Source organism: Monopterus albus, unplaced genomic scaffold (genome assembly GCF_001952655.1).
Source record: "Monopterus albus unplaced genomic scaffold, M_albus_1.0 scaffold292.1, whole genome shotgun sequence".
Taxonomy (NCBI): Eukaryota; Metazoa; Chordata; class Actinopteri; order Synbranchiformes; family Synbranchidae; genus Monopterus; species Monopterus albus.
The window spans coordinates 598,901-614,724 of NW_018128172.1; the positions used below are offsets into that span (position 1 = coordinate 598,901).

Genomic DNA, 15,824 nt, shown 5'->3' on the forward strand with positions numbered 1-15,824 from the left:
TTAAAGAAACCCAAAGCTAGTGTTGTACCTCCACCTAGTGGCCAGAAACCGTTAAGACCAAAGGCTTTGCTCAAAGCCGGATGCACATCAAAGTGCAAAGATAGTGTCAGCGTCAGGTCTCCTCTGTCGGAGGGAGGAAAGCTCCTCCTTCCAAACCAATGTTCTGGTCACCTTTGGCTCTGGAGAGTCACAGTGGGACTTTTCCCTCGTGTCTGACATTCTGGGGATAAACAGATCAATCAGGTCATCAGGACGATGATCAGCTGATTGATCAGTGACCCTGCTGGTTGGGTCTCTGCTCAGTTGGTCAGGAGGTTCCTTTACTTTGTCACCATCTGTGTGTGTTGTATCTTTAATGACACAATAAAGGGCACAGTTCAGTGTCTGAAATTGAAATCACATTTATTGTTTGTTCTGGAGTTCGTTCACTTAAAACTTAACCCTTTGTGTACAGTACAGTTCTTTCCTCAACTGCATCTTTTTCTTCTTAAATCCTCACTGTCACCCCACTGTCCTTTTACACACTCAGACACAATCTCTCTCTCTCTCGCATGCACACACACACACACACACACACACAGTACAGCCAGTTACACCAGCTGAGGCGTGTTCAGGTAATCTCAAAAGGGAACACCTCACACAGAAACACAGCCACAGCACCGGCAGAGTGAGGCTCACATGTCATCACAGGGCACCGTGCTCCCCTTTAACAATGGTTTATTATTATTAGCGTCCTTTGATACCAGGACGTGACATTAAAATGTCTTCCTCATGTTCAGTCACTCACCGGCTCCCGACCAACACCACCATTCTCACCAGCACCAGAGATTCAGCTTGGAGAGACTAAGATAAAAATAAAAAATACTCTAAGATTCACCTTGCAGGACTGCAAATACAGAAATGCACAGAGCAATAAAAAATACAGAGCATCAGAGCTGAAGTCAAATCACAATAGAGGAAATAAGATCACTTGTTTTTTAACTACCTTGCTAATAGAACTGCTGATGGCTCTACTAGCATCAACAGTGTTAAGTACATGTAGTTATATAGTGTGTATCTATGCTCCATAAAAGGGGTGGGGTATCGTTTGGGTCAAACAGTCATAGTTCAAACACTGGGACAAACGTTAAAAGGTCGTCAGCCTACGTGGACCCTTTAGTTATTGCTTCAGCTCTAGGTTGATATGGACACGCTCTGAAGCAACGCGGAAGGAACCAGAGCGAGACCTCGGCCTCACAGTCTCTGGGTTTGGACCGGGGGCTGACGGCCCGGCCTGCAAATCAAGTCTGCAATCATCCAACCCTACAGTAACAACACGAGTCCCATGATGCCACCCCAGGAGCCCGAGTCTTTCAAACTGGAGGGGCTGGACGGTGCACATGGTGGATGCAGATCGCTGCTGGTTCGGTCCACTGTTCAGCGTGGAGCCTCTGTGCTCCAGCATCAGGTCCGATGTAAACAGCTTCTACAGAGGCAAGGCGAGGAAGTAAACAGACGCTTTGGCACATCCCAACACGACGACGGATGTCCTGACCAGACTATGCACAGACAGGCTCCCACACTGTTCACTCTGAGCCAACGAGGAGCAGTTTGACTTCTTCCACTTTAAAATGGGAAACAAATGCACAACTGCTCTATATGTGCAGAAACTAACACACACACAAACTGTGCACCATGTCAAAGTGCACCGCTGACCTATTTTTGAAACATTCCATGACCTAGCTTACCACATTCAGATGCATGAAAATAAATAAATAAGAATTTGGTTACATCGAGAAAGGCAGGAAGAAAATGGCAACACTGAACGGAAACGAAAGGTGGAACTTTTCTAAGGCCCCACTTCAACACAACACCAGCCTGGGGATTAGTGACATCAGCAAGGGGCCGACGTTTGTGTATGAATGTGCACAGAACGTAGCAGCAGGTGCTGTAAGCTACGTTCCAGCAGATGTGTATTTTGGGAAAGTGTTGCATTATAAAGTTAACGGGGGGGGTCTTCCCTTTTTGGGTGTGCTCCCACTTCTTGCTTCTCTAACCAGGTGGAGTTTGTTTTCCTCACCTTCCACACATTCACAGTAACTTCACTAAGTTTTCAGCCACTCTCTGCACATTTTTTGTGTTGTTGATTTACGTTAAATGGGTCCAACTGCCACTTTGGCCCATGGGTCTACACTCGGTAACCTGTAACAATGCTGCAGCAGCTTCAGGGCCAGTCACTGAGGACTCCAGCCAGTCCAACACCTCCCCTCCCCCTCTGTTTTATTCTTATATGCCACCGCTACGCGTCACTAACTGTCGTGTGTCCTCTCTCTCTCTCTCTCTCTCTCTCTCTACCTTTCTGTGGGTAGCCCTGGCTCTGGAACATCTGTCGAGAGATGTGACGATGGTGTGACTGAGATCTGCCAGGAGGAATGGGATCAGGCTGGAAGCTGCTGCCAGAGGGGCTTCTACAAGTACCTGTGTTTGTTTGAGAGATGTGTGATTTTTAATAGCTTTACAAAGTGTGTCAACATTTTTTCACGTTGATATTATGGGTTGCTAAGTGTAGACCGATGGGTCAAATGAAATCCACACCTGCACAGAGCGAACTGGTGTGAATGCTTCATGAAGCTGCTGTCAGTGCATGCTTCAGTAAGTGCTGAGTGACACTGTCAGTGTTCAAAGTGCTTTTTCGTTAACACTAAGTGTTACCACAAGTTTAAAGTCTCGGTGAGACTGTCGTGATTAGAAATGTCACTTTGTCTCCGTGAGGACCTCTATGTGCGAGGCTGAGGCCAGCACTGCCAGTGTGCAGACAGAAAAGGCCAAAGTCTCACAGGGTGGACTGGGGGTAATAGACTGATAGGGGGTGTCAGTAAAATCACCCAGTGACTGGGGGGAGACGTAGAGACTGGGGGGAGACGTAGAGCAACATTCCATGTCAACACCTGCACATTCAGTATAAACAAGGTGAACACAAAACATGGGCCCACCTCTCCTCAGAACCTCGGACTGTTCCCACTAACACCAGAGAGCTTCGTTCCCACGGTAACGGAACTTAAAGTCTAGAACGCTGCTTCAAAGCTGCCTGGGCTTCAGAGAGAAACCCTTCTCTTCAACAACAAGGAAAGAAACAGATGGAAAAACATAAGGCAGGTGAAAACTGAAGGGGTGAACTGCTCGTGGGTGGTGAACAGGAGCTCACACCGTCTGGCTAGTGAGGGGAACAGGAGTCGGAGTCGAGGGGGGCTGCTGCTCTGAGACCTTTACTATCTCTGTGGCAGTGACGGTGGGAGCGCGCTCGGCCAGAGGAGTGGGGGAGCGGCTGCTAGGAGCTGTGGCGCTGAGGCCAGGTGTGGCAGAGGTGGTACTGGAGGTAGAGGCTGGAGCAGAGGCCTGGACCGGGGCTGGATTGCCAGTCGAGGCAGGGGGGTCAGCGGAGACCGCTCTGGGAGCAGCAGGCTTGTTGTAGTTCATCTTGAGGATGTGCTGCTGGAGGTGTCTGATCCAGTCCTCCTGCACCGACAGCGGACCATGGAACTCCACCTCACAGAACCTGGCGCAGACAGAAGAACACATTGTCTGGTAACCCCAGTGACAGTGGGACAGGACATGGTGTCTCTCAGCTACACCCCCCCTCCATGACCCTCTGCTGCCTACAGCCCCCTGTTGTTATTCCAGTTTTCCAGTTTCTCCACCCTGTGTTGTCAAAGTAAATTAGCCCCGCCCACCACCTTGTGACAACACCTGCATTACTACTGTCAGTCTGACTCCAGTTTAGCCTCACTGTGAACAAAAGCCAGAGACCCTTGAGCAGCTCAGTCGTAGTGTAGAAGGAGCAAATCACCGTTTTCCAGCTCAGACGCTGTTAAATTCGTTGCCTCCCTCAGGAGCAGTCAATTCTCTCAAAGCTTTCCTACTGCAGCTCTAATGCTCATTCATGTTGCCTAAAATCCCAAACGGTTCACTATTCTCAACACAGTGCATTAGCAACTAAAAGTGGAGTACTGCTCGGCAGGCAGTGGGGGTGGCCACGGCTGCTTAGGGATTAAGGGACTATTTAAAACTCAGCCACAGAGCTTTTGTAATAGCTGCTGTCTCATCAGGTCCCTGAACACAGTCTCTTGGGCCCTGCAATGCTTTCACTCACCGGCACTTCAGGGTGTAGAACTTGCCCACCAGTTTGACCAGTGGGTACGAGGGGGGTTTGGGCACCAAGGCAGGGACGGTGCCTGTGCGTGGGGGCTTAGGAGGACCGCTGTCCCTCTCTGGTCCATCTGGACAGGACGGGTGCTTCAAGGGCCGACGCTCGAAACCTTAGCGAGAGGAGGAGGCAACAAACAGGGTTGGTGCAAAGTGGGTCTGCACAGAAATGTATCACTGTACGTGTCCAGTGCTGCTGCAGAGGTCATTCAGTCAGCGGAAGCCGAGAAGGCGGTTCTTGCTTTCTGACCCAGCAGATGTATTTTAACTTAATTGTGTGCTTGAACAAAAGGTTCTTCAGTACATCTCATGTCAAAATGTGGCCCTTTCTCTAACTTTCAAAGAAAATGAGAAGACAATTCAGTGTCAAAGCATAAACGATAACTCGGTGTCACTGAAAACAAAGGCTTGCATGGTGCTGTGGCTCTGAACATTTCCCTAGATGAAACCCTCACTGTCAGGGTTTCTTTTTCTCCTTTAGCATAACGGACTCCTGCAACTGAAGTATCCCACTGACTGTGTTACTGCCATGCCAGCAGCACAAAGGTCTGTCAGTGCTCACAGTGACAAGGCTACCATGCTAACGTTTAGCAGGTTTAAAACTTACTATGTTCACTATCACGGATAGAACCTCACAAACCGAGTGAGGCGTCTACGATAAGCACCAAGCATGTGCAGCCGAGGCTGACCGGAGCGTCACTAGCTCTGAAAATGTGACCTGACAATGGGGCTCGCTGAAACTTAGAGGATCTCCAAAGTTCCCGCAATTCATCCTGAAGGGAACAAGAGTGTAGAAGCCAGGCTTCACACTGATCCACTCCACCAAACTCATGGTGGCGCTATACAAAGATTTACCTGCTGGGGACCTTTAATGTGTGTACAAAATCCAGACTGGGCCAAACTGATGGATGCTAGGCTAAAAGCAGTCGGCCCCCCTCATCGGTTAAAGGTTTTCAGTCAAACAACTGAAATGTTCTTCTCAGAAGCCGACAACTAACAAAGCCATAAGCGGAAAAGTGTGGGTTTATGACCGAGTGCTGTGCCCCCACATACCTCTGGGCAGGCGGACATTGAGTTCACTGCGAGCCACCTGTGCTTGAAGCGGGAGGTCGCTGGCGAGCCGCGAGACGCCAGGACTGCTGCGGCCGGGCCTGATGGGGGTGGACTGCGGGTTGGTGCCGGCTTCACTCTCCGCAGCCTTGGAAGAGCCCTGGCTGACCTCACGGCTCAGTGGTCGCACCAGGCTTAAAGCCAGAGAAGAAGACCACTGGGAGGAGGAGGAGGAAGAAGAAGAAGAAGCCTTCTGTGGTGAGACAGGGAGGACATCATCAGAATCTTCAGAGGCCCTCAGAGGTGAACTGCTCTTCTGAAAGATGGAAACACATGAGCAGTCTTATTAGCTTGAAACTAACACATCCCTGTGGAATTATGGCGACACTACATTAAGCACAAGTAGTTCTAGCAGCGTGTGCAACAGCAGAACGTCTTCATTAATACTGAGAACGTGTGTGTGCTGTGACCATGAAGCAGCTGGTTAGCTTAGCACAGAGAAGCAGGGGCAGCCGGCATAGCACTGTCCAAAAGTAAGAAAATCAGCTAGTTAACACGCTACGCTTTGTTTAATCCAGACAAAAACTGAAGCGTCAATATGACGTGGCCTTTGGAGGTGACGAGTGCGGGGCTGCTCGTTGGCCAGGTGAAGTGACCTATGTGCTAATCTAAGCTAGCAGGCTGCTAGTGTCACCCAGGTGATTAAAAACTCTTTTTGGAATGTTTAATTTGGCTTTCTAATGACCTATTATAGAGTCTAAATGTTAATGTTGAGTTTAAGGTATTCTGGAAACGCGTTGCATGAGAAATGCTGACTCTGCTAATTATGAAACAAGACCCTGTAATTATGAGATCCTGATTTCATAATGACTGCATCATAACAGGCAGTTCATTCCGAAGGCCTTGAAATGCTCCAGAACTTGACTGAGAATGACCAGGTTTTAAGATTTCTCCAGTATTTTATTAATTCAGTGAGTTTAAATTTCTGACCCGACTAAACAATAATAGCCTAGAAATGAAAAACTGATCATGCCAGCCATTACTTGGCCCGTGGATGCAGACGTAACAGTCAGTACATGCAGCTTAGCTGGGCTCATTTCTCCAGTGTGAATACAAACCTTTACAATATGATTACAAGGACATTTAAAAGGTAATCTGTTCTGTATGTGTCGCAGCACAGCTCGGGGAAAAGGCGCAACAGTGACGCAAATGTACCAGAAACTAATTCAGGAGGGGGAAAAAAAAGAAGAAGAAACCCATACATTTTCTTCTATCAGCAGCACGCCATAATTTATCTGGAGATGAAACATAAGCTGCAGGCACCCTGGTTACTATGGCAACTATCAAGTCAATAGCGGAGTTGTTCTGGCATCTGTCCCCACAGTGATTCTGCTGGGTGTAAAGACACAGGATCTACAGTAAGGCTCAAAGCTGTTAGACAACACATCTGAAGCTTTCCCAGACACAAAATGTCTGTCGCGCCACCAGCCGAGGCGTGTTACACCTCCAGGCGTGACGCCTCTTCAGAGACACCGGGGAAGCAGTGGCTTATGATCTTTTATTGTGCTGCTGCTCAGCTTTGGAGGCCAGCCCGTTCTCATCCTCAGAGCGTCACACACTGATGCTTTGTCAAGAGCCTTTGGCGTTATTGGTGTGCCGACTTCAATATTGACGCAGCAGTCGGACAGTCACAAATCCATGGATGCAGTGTAAGAAAATGGACCTAACGGGCACAAACGGGCCCCCACCCCTTGTACTGTATATAGGACCATCAGTCGTTTTGTGTCTTTATTGTTGTTCTGCCTCTCTTTATGGTAGGCTTGCATCTCCATCTCATTTGGATAGTTCTGTGTCCCTTCATGGTCATTTTTTAAATGATTTCTAGGATTGAAACAGGAAATGTGAACCCTCATTTCATCCAGCGTTTCTAGCCCAGACCCCTTAACCTCTCAAGCCCTTGGGCCTGTGCCCAGTAGGCCTGTCTGAGAATCCATCCGTGCACAAATCAGCTGACTCTCCCACAGCAGAGAGGTGTTTGATTCCACTGTAAAAAGACGTCTTTTTTCCGATGAGCATTTTTACCCAAGTCGGTCTTTTCTTAAACCAAGCCACCTAATTTCAGTGCATAAAACCAACCTGTTTGCCGATGCTTTGCCAAGTATCTTTAGCATCTGTACGAGAAAGCAGCTTGACAAAGCGTCAGTATTTGAAGCCGTGGGGTGAGAAGGTGTTGGCTCAGCTTTGTTGGAGGCTCAGGTTCTTCCACTGGTATTTGCGGAGAAGCAAAACCATTCACCATCCCAACATTAGGCTTTGCTGAAGTGTCCCAGACCAGAGATACCTCTGAGGAAATACCACTGGCCTGAGATATCATCCTACAGTGAGCTGACTGCCTCTCCTCACCTTCTTGAGGGTGGAGCGGTTCCCCTGCATGTAGCTGCGGTGCATCTCCAACACCTTCTGCGGCCTGCTGCGTATCCAAGCGCTGAGCGTCTCGATAGGGGACCCATTTACACACCACTCGGTCACGCCAAACTGCCGCAGGTGGGCTCGCGCGTGGCTGGCCAGAGCCTTGCGGTTCTCAAAGTAGAAGCCACACAGCTCACAGCTGGGATCTGAACAGGACCAGAGAGGGGTTAACTACCAAGACTGGAGAAATGCAGAGTAACAACAGAAAAACAAAAGCCTGGGATTGACTCACCCTGGTGTCTGTGTTTGTCTGGGGACACTTTTCTTTTGAAGGAGAAATCACGTGGCAGAGGTGAGAAATGTTTAAACTGATGTGGTGATGAGTGGGGAGTCTCCACCGGCTGCGCCTCCTCTGACAGGGGCCTCTTCCCGAGTGAGGACATCCTGAAAAACTTCCCTGCTGGTGGGGCAGCAGGGGAGGTCACAGACCCCAGGCCCTGCTTATGGAGCCCGGAGCCTGACTGCAGCAAACTAAGAGGAGATTTACGGAATTTGGACGACTGGTAGCCTGAACCCTCTGTAGTGCTGGCGCCTCCCATGCTCTCCCAGGGGGGGCTGCTGGCTCCCTGGCTCAACTCCTTCTTCACTCCCTGATCTGAGTGCGAGGAGGTGCCCGCCCCTCTCTTGCGCATAACCTCCCTCAGGGTGTCGATAGGGGAGCCGTTGACAGACCACTCGGTGATGCCCATCTGGCGCAGGTGGGAGCGGGCGTGGCTGGAGAGCCCTTTGCGGTTCTCAAAATATTCCCCACAGAACTCACATCGAATGTCCCTCGTAGGCTCCGCTTCATGGCCCGTAGCTGTGGAAGGAAAATTGCTTATTTAGGGTTTGGTACTCGGGGTTGCAAGTTCCCCTGAAGGAGTAGAGTTAGAAGACTGACTCCTGTGTTGCATCTATCTGTGAATACAAAGCTACAGCAGCTGGATAACTTAGCTTAGCATAAGGACCAGCTCAATCCGAGAGTCACACAATCTGCCTGCCTGCACATCTAAAGCTAACTAATATGCTGTTTGTTGTTTTTTTTTAATCAGGATTAATCTGTGTGCTGTTTTATCAGTCTTGGTTGGGACCAGTAACGTCCTGGAGTCTCTGCTGGTCCCATGACAACTGACCAGTTGTGCACAAAGCACCCCATATGGCTAGCTAAGACACGTAGTAGTTGTAGCTACACATTTACCGTACAGATGTAACATTGGTGTCTACTCATTTACGTAACTCTTGGCAAGACAGTAACTAAATAAGTCCTGACACAGAAGGTAGGGTTGATGTTACCCAGGTTGAGGGGGAACGCGCTGTCCGAGCTGCTCCAGCTACAGTTGAGAGGGTCACCAGAGAAGCCCCCAGATCTGCCCACTGCCCCCTGTGTGGTGACTTCCAGCTGCACCGGCTCAGGCTTCAGCTTGAGGATCAGCCCGCTAGAAGACACCGGAGGAGCCGAGCTTGACTTGGACACCGCGGGCTGAGGAGGACTGGAGGGGCGGGTGAAGGTGAAGGGAAGTCGGCTGAGGATTGGAGCTGAAGGAGAGGAGGAGGTTGACAGAGGGGAGCGAGGGGGCCCCGGAGAGGAAGGAGGTGGAGTCTTTAGAGGCTTTAGAGGAAGGGCACAAGGCAGGCCTCGCCGTGTGATGATCTCCCTCAGAGTGTCGATAGGGGAGCCGTTGACAGACCACTCAGTGATGCCCATCTGGCGCAGGTGGGAGCGGGCGTGGCTGGAGAGCCCTTTGCGATTCTCAAAATACTCCCCACAGAACTCACAGCCAATTTCCTTTGGAGGTTCACCTGACAGAGCAGAAGATGTTCAGTGTTGAACAGGAAAACCATTATTCCTCAAACATATATATTATGGCAGACAGGACTCGCTTTATGTCGCAGCGCCCTCCTCATTGGTCCACCTAAGACTGTGGGCAAAACAAATGTGACCCCCACAGGATCTCTCTGACCGGCACTAAACCCACCAGGTCATCTGGTTCAGGCCCGATCACTGTTCCAACAGTTAAAACAAAAGGCAGGGAAGCAGTTTTCTGGGATTCTGTGCCCGATCGTATTAGATGTGCTCCAACATTTGCAGTGTTCCACAGCAGGCTGAGAACTTATACACACTTATACACACACTTGGCTGTCTACAAGTATCTGCATGTGGATGCTCCATACATGTTTTGGTTTTTGAATAAAATGTGCTATATCATTCAACTTTGTTTTGCTTCATGTGAAGGATTCATTTTGTACAACAAACAGTACTTACTGTGTGGAAGGGCCATGAGCTCTCCACTGCTCAGGCGGAAGACCTGCATGGAAGAGGACTTGAGTCGCTTGGCAGGTGGGCCAAGCAAAGACGAGGCAGAGGAAGAGGTAGCTTTGGACGTCGACCCCCCGCCACTCGTGGTCACCTTATAGAGGAGGGACGAGGAGGAGGAAGAAGAGAGGCTCAGCAGAGACTGCTTCGAGGGGGAGACGGTGGTGGCAGTGAGGCCCCGTGGTTCCGTGTGGCTGTCCAGCTGCAGCACACTGGCTTTGTGCTTAAAGTCGTCAGTGTCGATGAGCTGGTTCAGGAGGTCGATGGGAGAGCCCTTGGATTCAGAGTACTCCACCCCAAAGTGGCGCAGATGGGCTCGTGCGTGGCTGGACAGGCCTTTTCGGGTCTCAAACCAGGCACCACACAGCTGACAGACAATGTCCTTGTTGGGGTCCACCTCCAGTGCTGCACATGAAGAAGAAATTACTCTGAGACTCATCACAACAAGGAACAGCAACCAGTTACAACATTATCAGAGACAGACTTCAGTGGGGGACACGGCCACTTACTGAGGTTGAGAGGAGCATCGTTCTCCTGGGGGGCCCACAGAGGTTTGGTTGTCGCGGCTGGGCCAGAGAGGTTAGAGGTCAGACTTTTCATTCCACCGGCCTTGTGTTCCGGGGAGCGCAAGGGGGAAGACACAGGCAGCAGAGAGGAAATGGGGGCTTTCCTCACCACTGAGGAAGGGGAGGCAGAGTGAGGCGGACCTGGAGAGGCACCAGGAGAAGGCGTTGGTGTGGACGAGCAGGAGGGGGCCACTGCTTTTGCTGCTTTGGCCAGGGGGGAGAAAGGGATCGGTTTCTCATCTAAGTCCATGTCTTCCAAATCGTCATCTTTTGGAGGAATAGGAGGGGGGTTGTTCTTGGATGAAAGCGGTTCCAGGAGAGATGGGCTTATTTGGCCGTCTGTGCTGCGCTCCCTGACGACTTGGTAGAGGAGGCTGATGGGTGTCCCGCTGCTCTCTGAGGCGCTGATGCCCAGCTGGCGCAAGTGAGAGCGGGCGTGACTGGACAGTCCCCGCCTGGTCTCGAACTGAACCCCACACACCTCACACTTCAAGCTCTGGACTGAAAAAAGAGGCAAGAACAGCTGGTAAGACACGGGGCCTCATACGAGGTTCATCCTTATAAATGTCCACTTTTCTCTGCGAGCTTTGTCCGTGTGAGTTTTCACAGCCACATTTGTCGGACTGTCCTGCTGTACATGACAAACTCGCCCCGTTTATGAGATCAGCAGCCCTGAAATCACCATATAAGGACTTCCTGTTCTGCTTCATTTGTAGGAAAGATTCATCTAGAGTAAAAAGCAGAGACTGGGCACAGAGCTGCACCAGACTGGTTTCACACTGACAGGTAGAAGCTGCTGAGGCCAAGAAGATACTCTAGTCTAAACCTGGTGCTACAAGTCACATATAAACTATCTAGTTTTCAAAACTCACTGGCAGCATCGTGTTTAAACTCCAGGTTCATCCAGATGAAACCAGTAGAATTCTTACGTCTAACCAGCGAGTTCCCCCGTGAACACGCTCCTGACCTGCTGTGTCACAGGTGCTCTTTTAGCCCCTACATACACTGTTGCTCCCCAGCACACCAACTCTCTGGCGTCTGCCACCCCCCACCACTGTCCTAGGTTCAGTGTTGGTTTCCCCACAGACAGCCGTCCCATGGTTCTGGCTCACCCTTGGCGTCTGCATCCTCCCCGGAAGAGAGGCTGCCTGTGTCCACACTGTACAGCCCTGTTTTCCCTGGGCTCGGGCTCAGATCACCCAGCTGCAGCTCCTCCTCGTCCTCTTCCTCAGCTGCTTCCTCCTCATCACCTGAAACACAACACACCATGTTAATTAGGCCAATTAAGCAGAAGAAACCACGTTAAAATAAGTGATCTGCCATCACTAGATGAGATGTCTTTATACAAGGTCAGCCCTCTAAAGCGGTTACATGCATGTGTGAGTGTCCTGAGAAGAAACAAAAGACGCAGGCTGAGAGCCCTGTCCCCTGTCCTCAGTCCTCCAGTAACAGCGCATTAGTCTGCAACACCTCCTGTAAGGAGCCCTACACAATACAAGTAATGAAACCCTGTCACACAAGTAGGAACTGCATTACTGTGGGGCACAAACAGAGGAGCCGTGCTCCCCGCAGTCTGGCGTTCCTGGGACAAAAGTGCCATTTTCTGCGACAAACGGAGAATCAAAAGAGACGCGGAGACAGACAATGCTCGTGTCTGGTGGGCGGCTCTGCGCTTGTCACTTCATCTCTTGACTGTAAAGGATGTGACACCGACGAGCGCAGCGTTATAACACCAGCTATTATGGCGAACACGACACCGACTCGTCCCGGCTGCGTCTGGAAAGACAAAGTAGGAGCGAAACGAGACTTTGGCTCCGCGCAGGCACAGGAACAGTGCGCGACCCACGCGTCCACTAAAAGTCATACTAACAATATACTTCGCTGCTAAGTTGGAATCAAATGACCGCTCCCACTGCACAAAGTTACCGTGTTTCCTGAGCAATCGGTTTATTGGAAAAACATGCACACACGCACGCACTTGAGAGCACAGCGTGTCCTCTATCAAAAATCAAAGCAAAGTAAAATGGCGAGGATTGGGCAACTGTACGTAAATGTAGAGATCCTGCAGCAGCAGGGAAAAGACTGGACGTCATCCCAGACGTGCACAATAAAAGCCCAGATGTGAAGAAAACTAAGTGTACCAACACAATCACACCACAGAAAAGCAGCACAATTGATCCGTGCGTGCAAAAACGGAGCCCCGGAACAATAACGAGCCGCTCTCTGCGCTCCTGACACGCATGACGCGGACTACCTGCACGGCTGGGATTTTCTTTACATGCTCTCACATGAAGAGTTTTAATGGCTGTTGTCTGGCTACACTGTGACAGAAGATGCGGGCGCGACGCCGCCGTGAGATCCGAGGGCACGCGGTGCACGGGAAACACAGCGCGGTACTCACCGGTCCGTAACCGCAGTGCAACGGACTCCTGGCAGCTGAAGCCAGACAGTTTTTCCGCTATTGTTTGGGTCTGCGGGGAGGTGGAAGCAGCCATTTTGCCCCCATATGCACCGCTAAGCTAAGGCGTGACCAATCGAGTGGAGGCGGAGGTTGGGATGAATGCACCGAGCGCCACATCAAGCGCGGGCACCGGGGGCTCGCCCCCTAACACACACACACACACACACACTCTCTCTCTCTCTCTCTCTCTCTGCTAAGGATGAGTTTCTCCATAACCACCATACCGATTCACACACTTCACACGGATCACAGGTGTCACTCAGGTCAGCCAGGTGCACATTTAAAACACACTTCAACAGCATCTTAGCTCACATTTGTTTTATTGTCTTCATCAATAAAGAGATCTCCATAGCAAGTTCATCCTCCTAACACCATCAGGCACACCAGGCACCAGCCACACCAGGGTCGGAGGTCAAACTTACCTCCACACTCTCCTCCACCATCCTCCTCCTTCCAGTGCTGAGGGGATGCTGAAGGCAGTACATCAGAAACAGCAGCACTCTCCGTCCTGGCATTTGTCTCGCCCTCCAGTTTTACCTCAACCATTCCGTCCCCTTCCTCCTCCTCCTCCTCCTCTTCCACCGCTTCCTCCTCTTCCACCTCATCCTCCTCCTGTGGGGAGCCGGAGCTCCGCGGGGGAGCTGTGGGGATGACGAGGTCGGGCCTGCTGGAGAACAGCTCCCTCAGGATGTGGATTGGCGAGATGGTGACGTCCCAGTTAGTGATGCCGAAGTCGCGGAGGTGGGCCCGGGCGTGGCTGGACAGGCCGGCCCGGGTGTCAAAGCCAGCGCTACAGAACTCACAGTGCATGACGCTGAACGTGTCCGGGTCAAAGTTGGCGACTGCGGAGAGAACAGGCAATACAAGCATTAGTTTAGACCTGCAGAAGTTTTGGCTTGTGGCTCCTTAAATCTAAGGCCAGGGGTCGGTGTGGCATCAACACCAGTGGTGCCTGTGAGCAAGGTCTTTTACCGAAACTGTCCTGGTGCAGCTGCTCAGTGTCCAACAGGTCAGCTCGAGTAGGCGGCCTCGTAAAAAAATCTACCCTGAATGAATCAAGGTTCTTGATTCCACTGTGAATCCTGTGACCTGCACTAAAGAGTGACCTGGCCACGCCGCTGCCTCAGCTGGTCCACCACTGTATCTCAAACACTTTATAGGTGCTTTGGTCCCCAAAAACTGAATCCTACTGGTTTTAGTGACACCCCCCCACTTACCACTAGTGCCACTATGTGTGATTTAGTGAGTTAAACATTTCCACACATATTGGATGAGGGTGGCAAAGTGGTGCAGCGGTTAGCACTGTTGCCTCACAGCAAGAAGCTTCAGGGTTTGAACCTCATGGCTGACCGGGACCTTTCTGTGTGGAGTCTGCATGTTCGCCCTGTGCCTGCGTGGGTTCTCTCCAGGTACTCCTGCTTCCTCCCACAGTCAAAAGACATGCAGCTTAGTCACTTCAGACACAGTCTTGTTTCTCCTATGCATCTGAATACTAAAAGAAGCAGTTCATCCACAAATTAGCCAAGATAAAAACTATGAGCGGAGGAAAGTCTAAAAGGAACCAGCAGAAACAGTTTTCCTAAACCTTTCTCACTTTGTGAATCATCTCATGAACCTTCAGACTTACTCTGTGACCCTTGTGGGTGTCCCCACCCCCAGACTGGAAACCACTGCTGTACATTATAGCGACCACTTCTAGAACTGTTCGCATCAAGTGTTCAAAGCATGTCAGTGAAAACATCTAAATGCTTTAGTTGTAGTGCAGCTGAAAAGGGCATGTACAGCTCAGCTACGCCGTGTTTCTCAGCTTGTCACACAGCCTGAGGACAAAGACACTGAAAAAGCGCTGTCTGATAAAAATGCAACAAACCGCTGACCTTTTTTCTTCTTCTTCTGGTAGGAGAACTTCTTCTCAATCGCGTTGACTTCCTCAGGGGATATAAAGTGACGCACATTGTAGCTGACGCCCACTCGGTTCAGGTGGCCTCTCACATGATTGGCAAGCCCGATTCCATTGTGAAATCGATCAGGGCAGTAGGGGCATTTCCTCTCCACGCTCTTCAGCGCCTCCACATCCTCATCATTCTCATCTTCACCCAATATGCCCTCTGACAGGAAACGTCGCACTTGCTCCTCGTCACTGTTGTCATCATCGTCGTCGTCACTGTCGGTTCCTGCAGGGGTAGCAGTAACCTGGGCGCTCTTCCTAAGGAAGAACACCTTTCCTTTATTCTCCACTTCCTGCTCGTCACCATCCTTCAAACTCCTCACATGGGGGGGCGATAGTGTAGCACTCTGCAGTGCTGGGCAGTCATCTGTGAGGAAAAAATAAGTAGAACTGATTTATCTACCTCAAAGAAAAACAAGTGTTGTGTACAGTGGGTTTATCAAAGGTCTGATTAGCTGAAAACGGCTGCTGGTGTGGAAGAGACGGAACCAAAACGATGAGCTTCACGGTGCTACAGTGTTCTGCAGAGCAGGGGCAGGTGGGAACTGTCCTCAGTCACTGCTTCTTCATTTTACATAGCCATTATTATAACAACAGCGCAGCTTTCATCTTGTTGTTCTCTGTCTCTTGACAGAATTCTGAGTACGCAGAGTGTAAACAGATTTTTGAGAAAGTCAGCATTTCAGTGGCAGGAGTGGGTTTGTACTGACACCGAGTCTCACCTGTGCTGGCTCGGGCTCTGGTGTGTGGTTGCACTGCTCCAGGTGAGCCGGCCTCACTGTCAGGTTCTGTGCTCTCATCTCCATCCTGCTCCTCTTCTCCACTCCCAGGCAGCTTGTCGTCATCCAGTCTGGG

The 15,824-nt window shown here is 50.6% G+C and overlaps 2 protein-coding genes across 5 annotated transcripts in view; both read right to left on the reverse strand.

The window, feature by feature from the left end:
* Positions 1 to 681: 681 nt before the first annotated feature.
* On the reverse strand, positions 682 to 14,980 carry wizb (WIZ zinc finger b). 4 transcript variants are annotated; one of them, XM_020623170.1, is made up of 12 exons: positions 14,899 to 14,980; positions 13,444 to 13,863; positions 11,673 to 11,810; positions 10,504 to 11,061; positions 9,944 to 10,399; positions 8,974 to 9,480; positions 7,934 to 8,500; positions 7,636 to 7,847; positions 5,236 to 5,548; positions 4,130 to 4,295; positions 2,973 to 3,535; positions 682 to 843 (listed from the first exon to the last, which is right to left on the reverse strand). In XM_020623170.1, the coding sequence occupies exons 2-11, from the start codon at positions 13,829 to 13,831 to the stop codon at positions 3,181 to 3,183; spliced, it is 3,660 nt and encodes a 1,219-aa protein (XP_020478826.1). In that variant the 5' UTR covers positions 13,832 to 13,863; positions 14,899 to 14,980; the 3' UTR covers positions 682 to 843; positions 2,973 to 3,180. The 4 variants fall into 4 exon arrangements, with proteins under 4 accessions (XP_020478826.1, XP_020478827.1, XP_020478828.1 ...); XM_020623171.1 differs by having other exon boundaries at positions 682 to 3,535; positions 5,236 to 5,485; XM_020623172.1 differs by lacking the exons at positions 13,444 to 13,863; positions 14,899 to 14,980 and adding an exon at positions 12,962 to 13,429 and having other exon boundaries at positions 682 to 3,535.
* Positions 14,601 to 15,824, reverse strand: part of LOC109973458 (protein Wiz-like) — a 5,647-nt gene continuing 4,423 nt past the window's right edge. Inside the window, exons 7-9 of the mRNA XM_020623077.1 lie at positions 15,692 to 15,803; positions 14,899 to 15,336; positions 14,601 to 14,722 (exon numbers count right to left, since the gene is read on the reverse strand). Of these exons, the coding sequence (XP_020478733.1) occupies positions 14,601 to 14,722; positions 14,899 to 15,336; positions 15,692 to 15,803 (672 nt within the window). The remainder of the gene's footprint in view (positions 14,723 to 14,898; positions 15,337 to 15,691; positions 15,804 to 15,824) is intronic.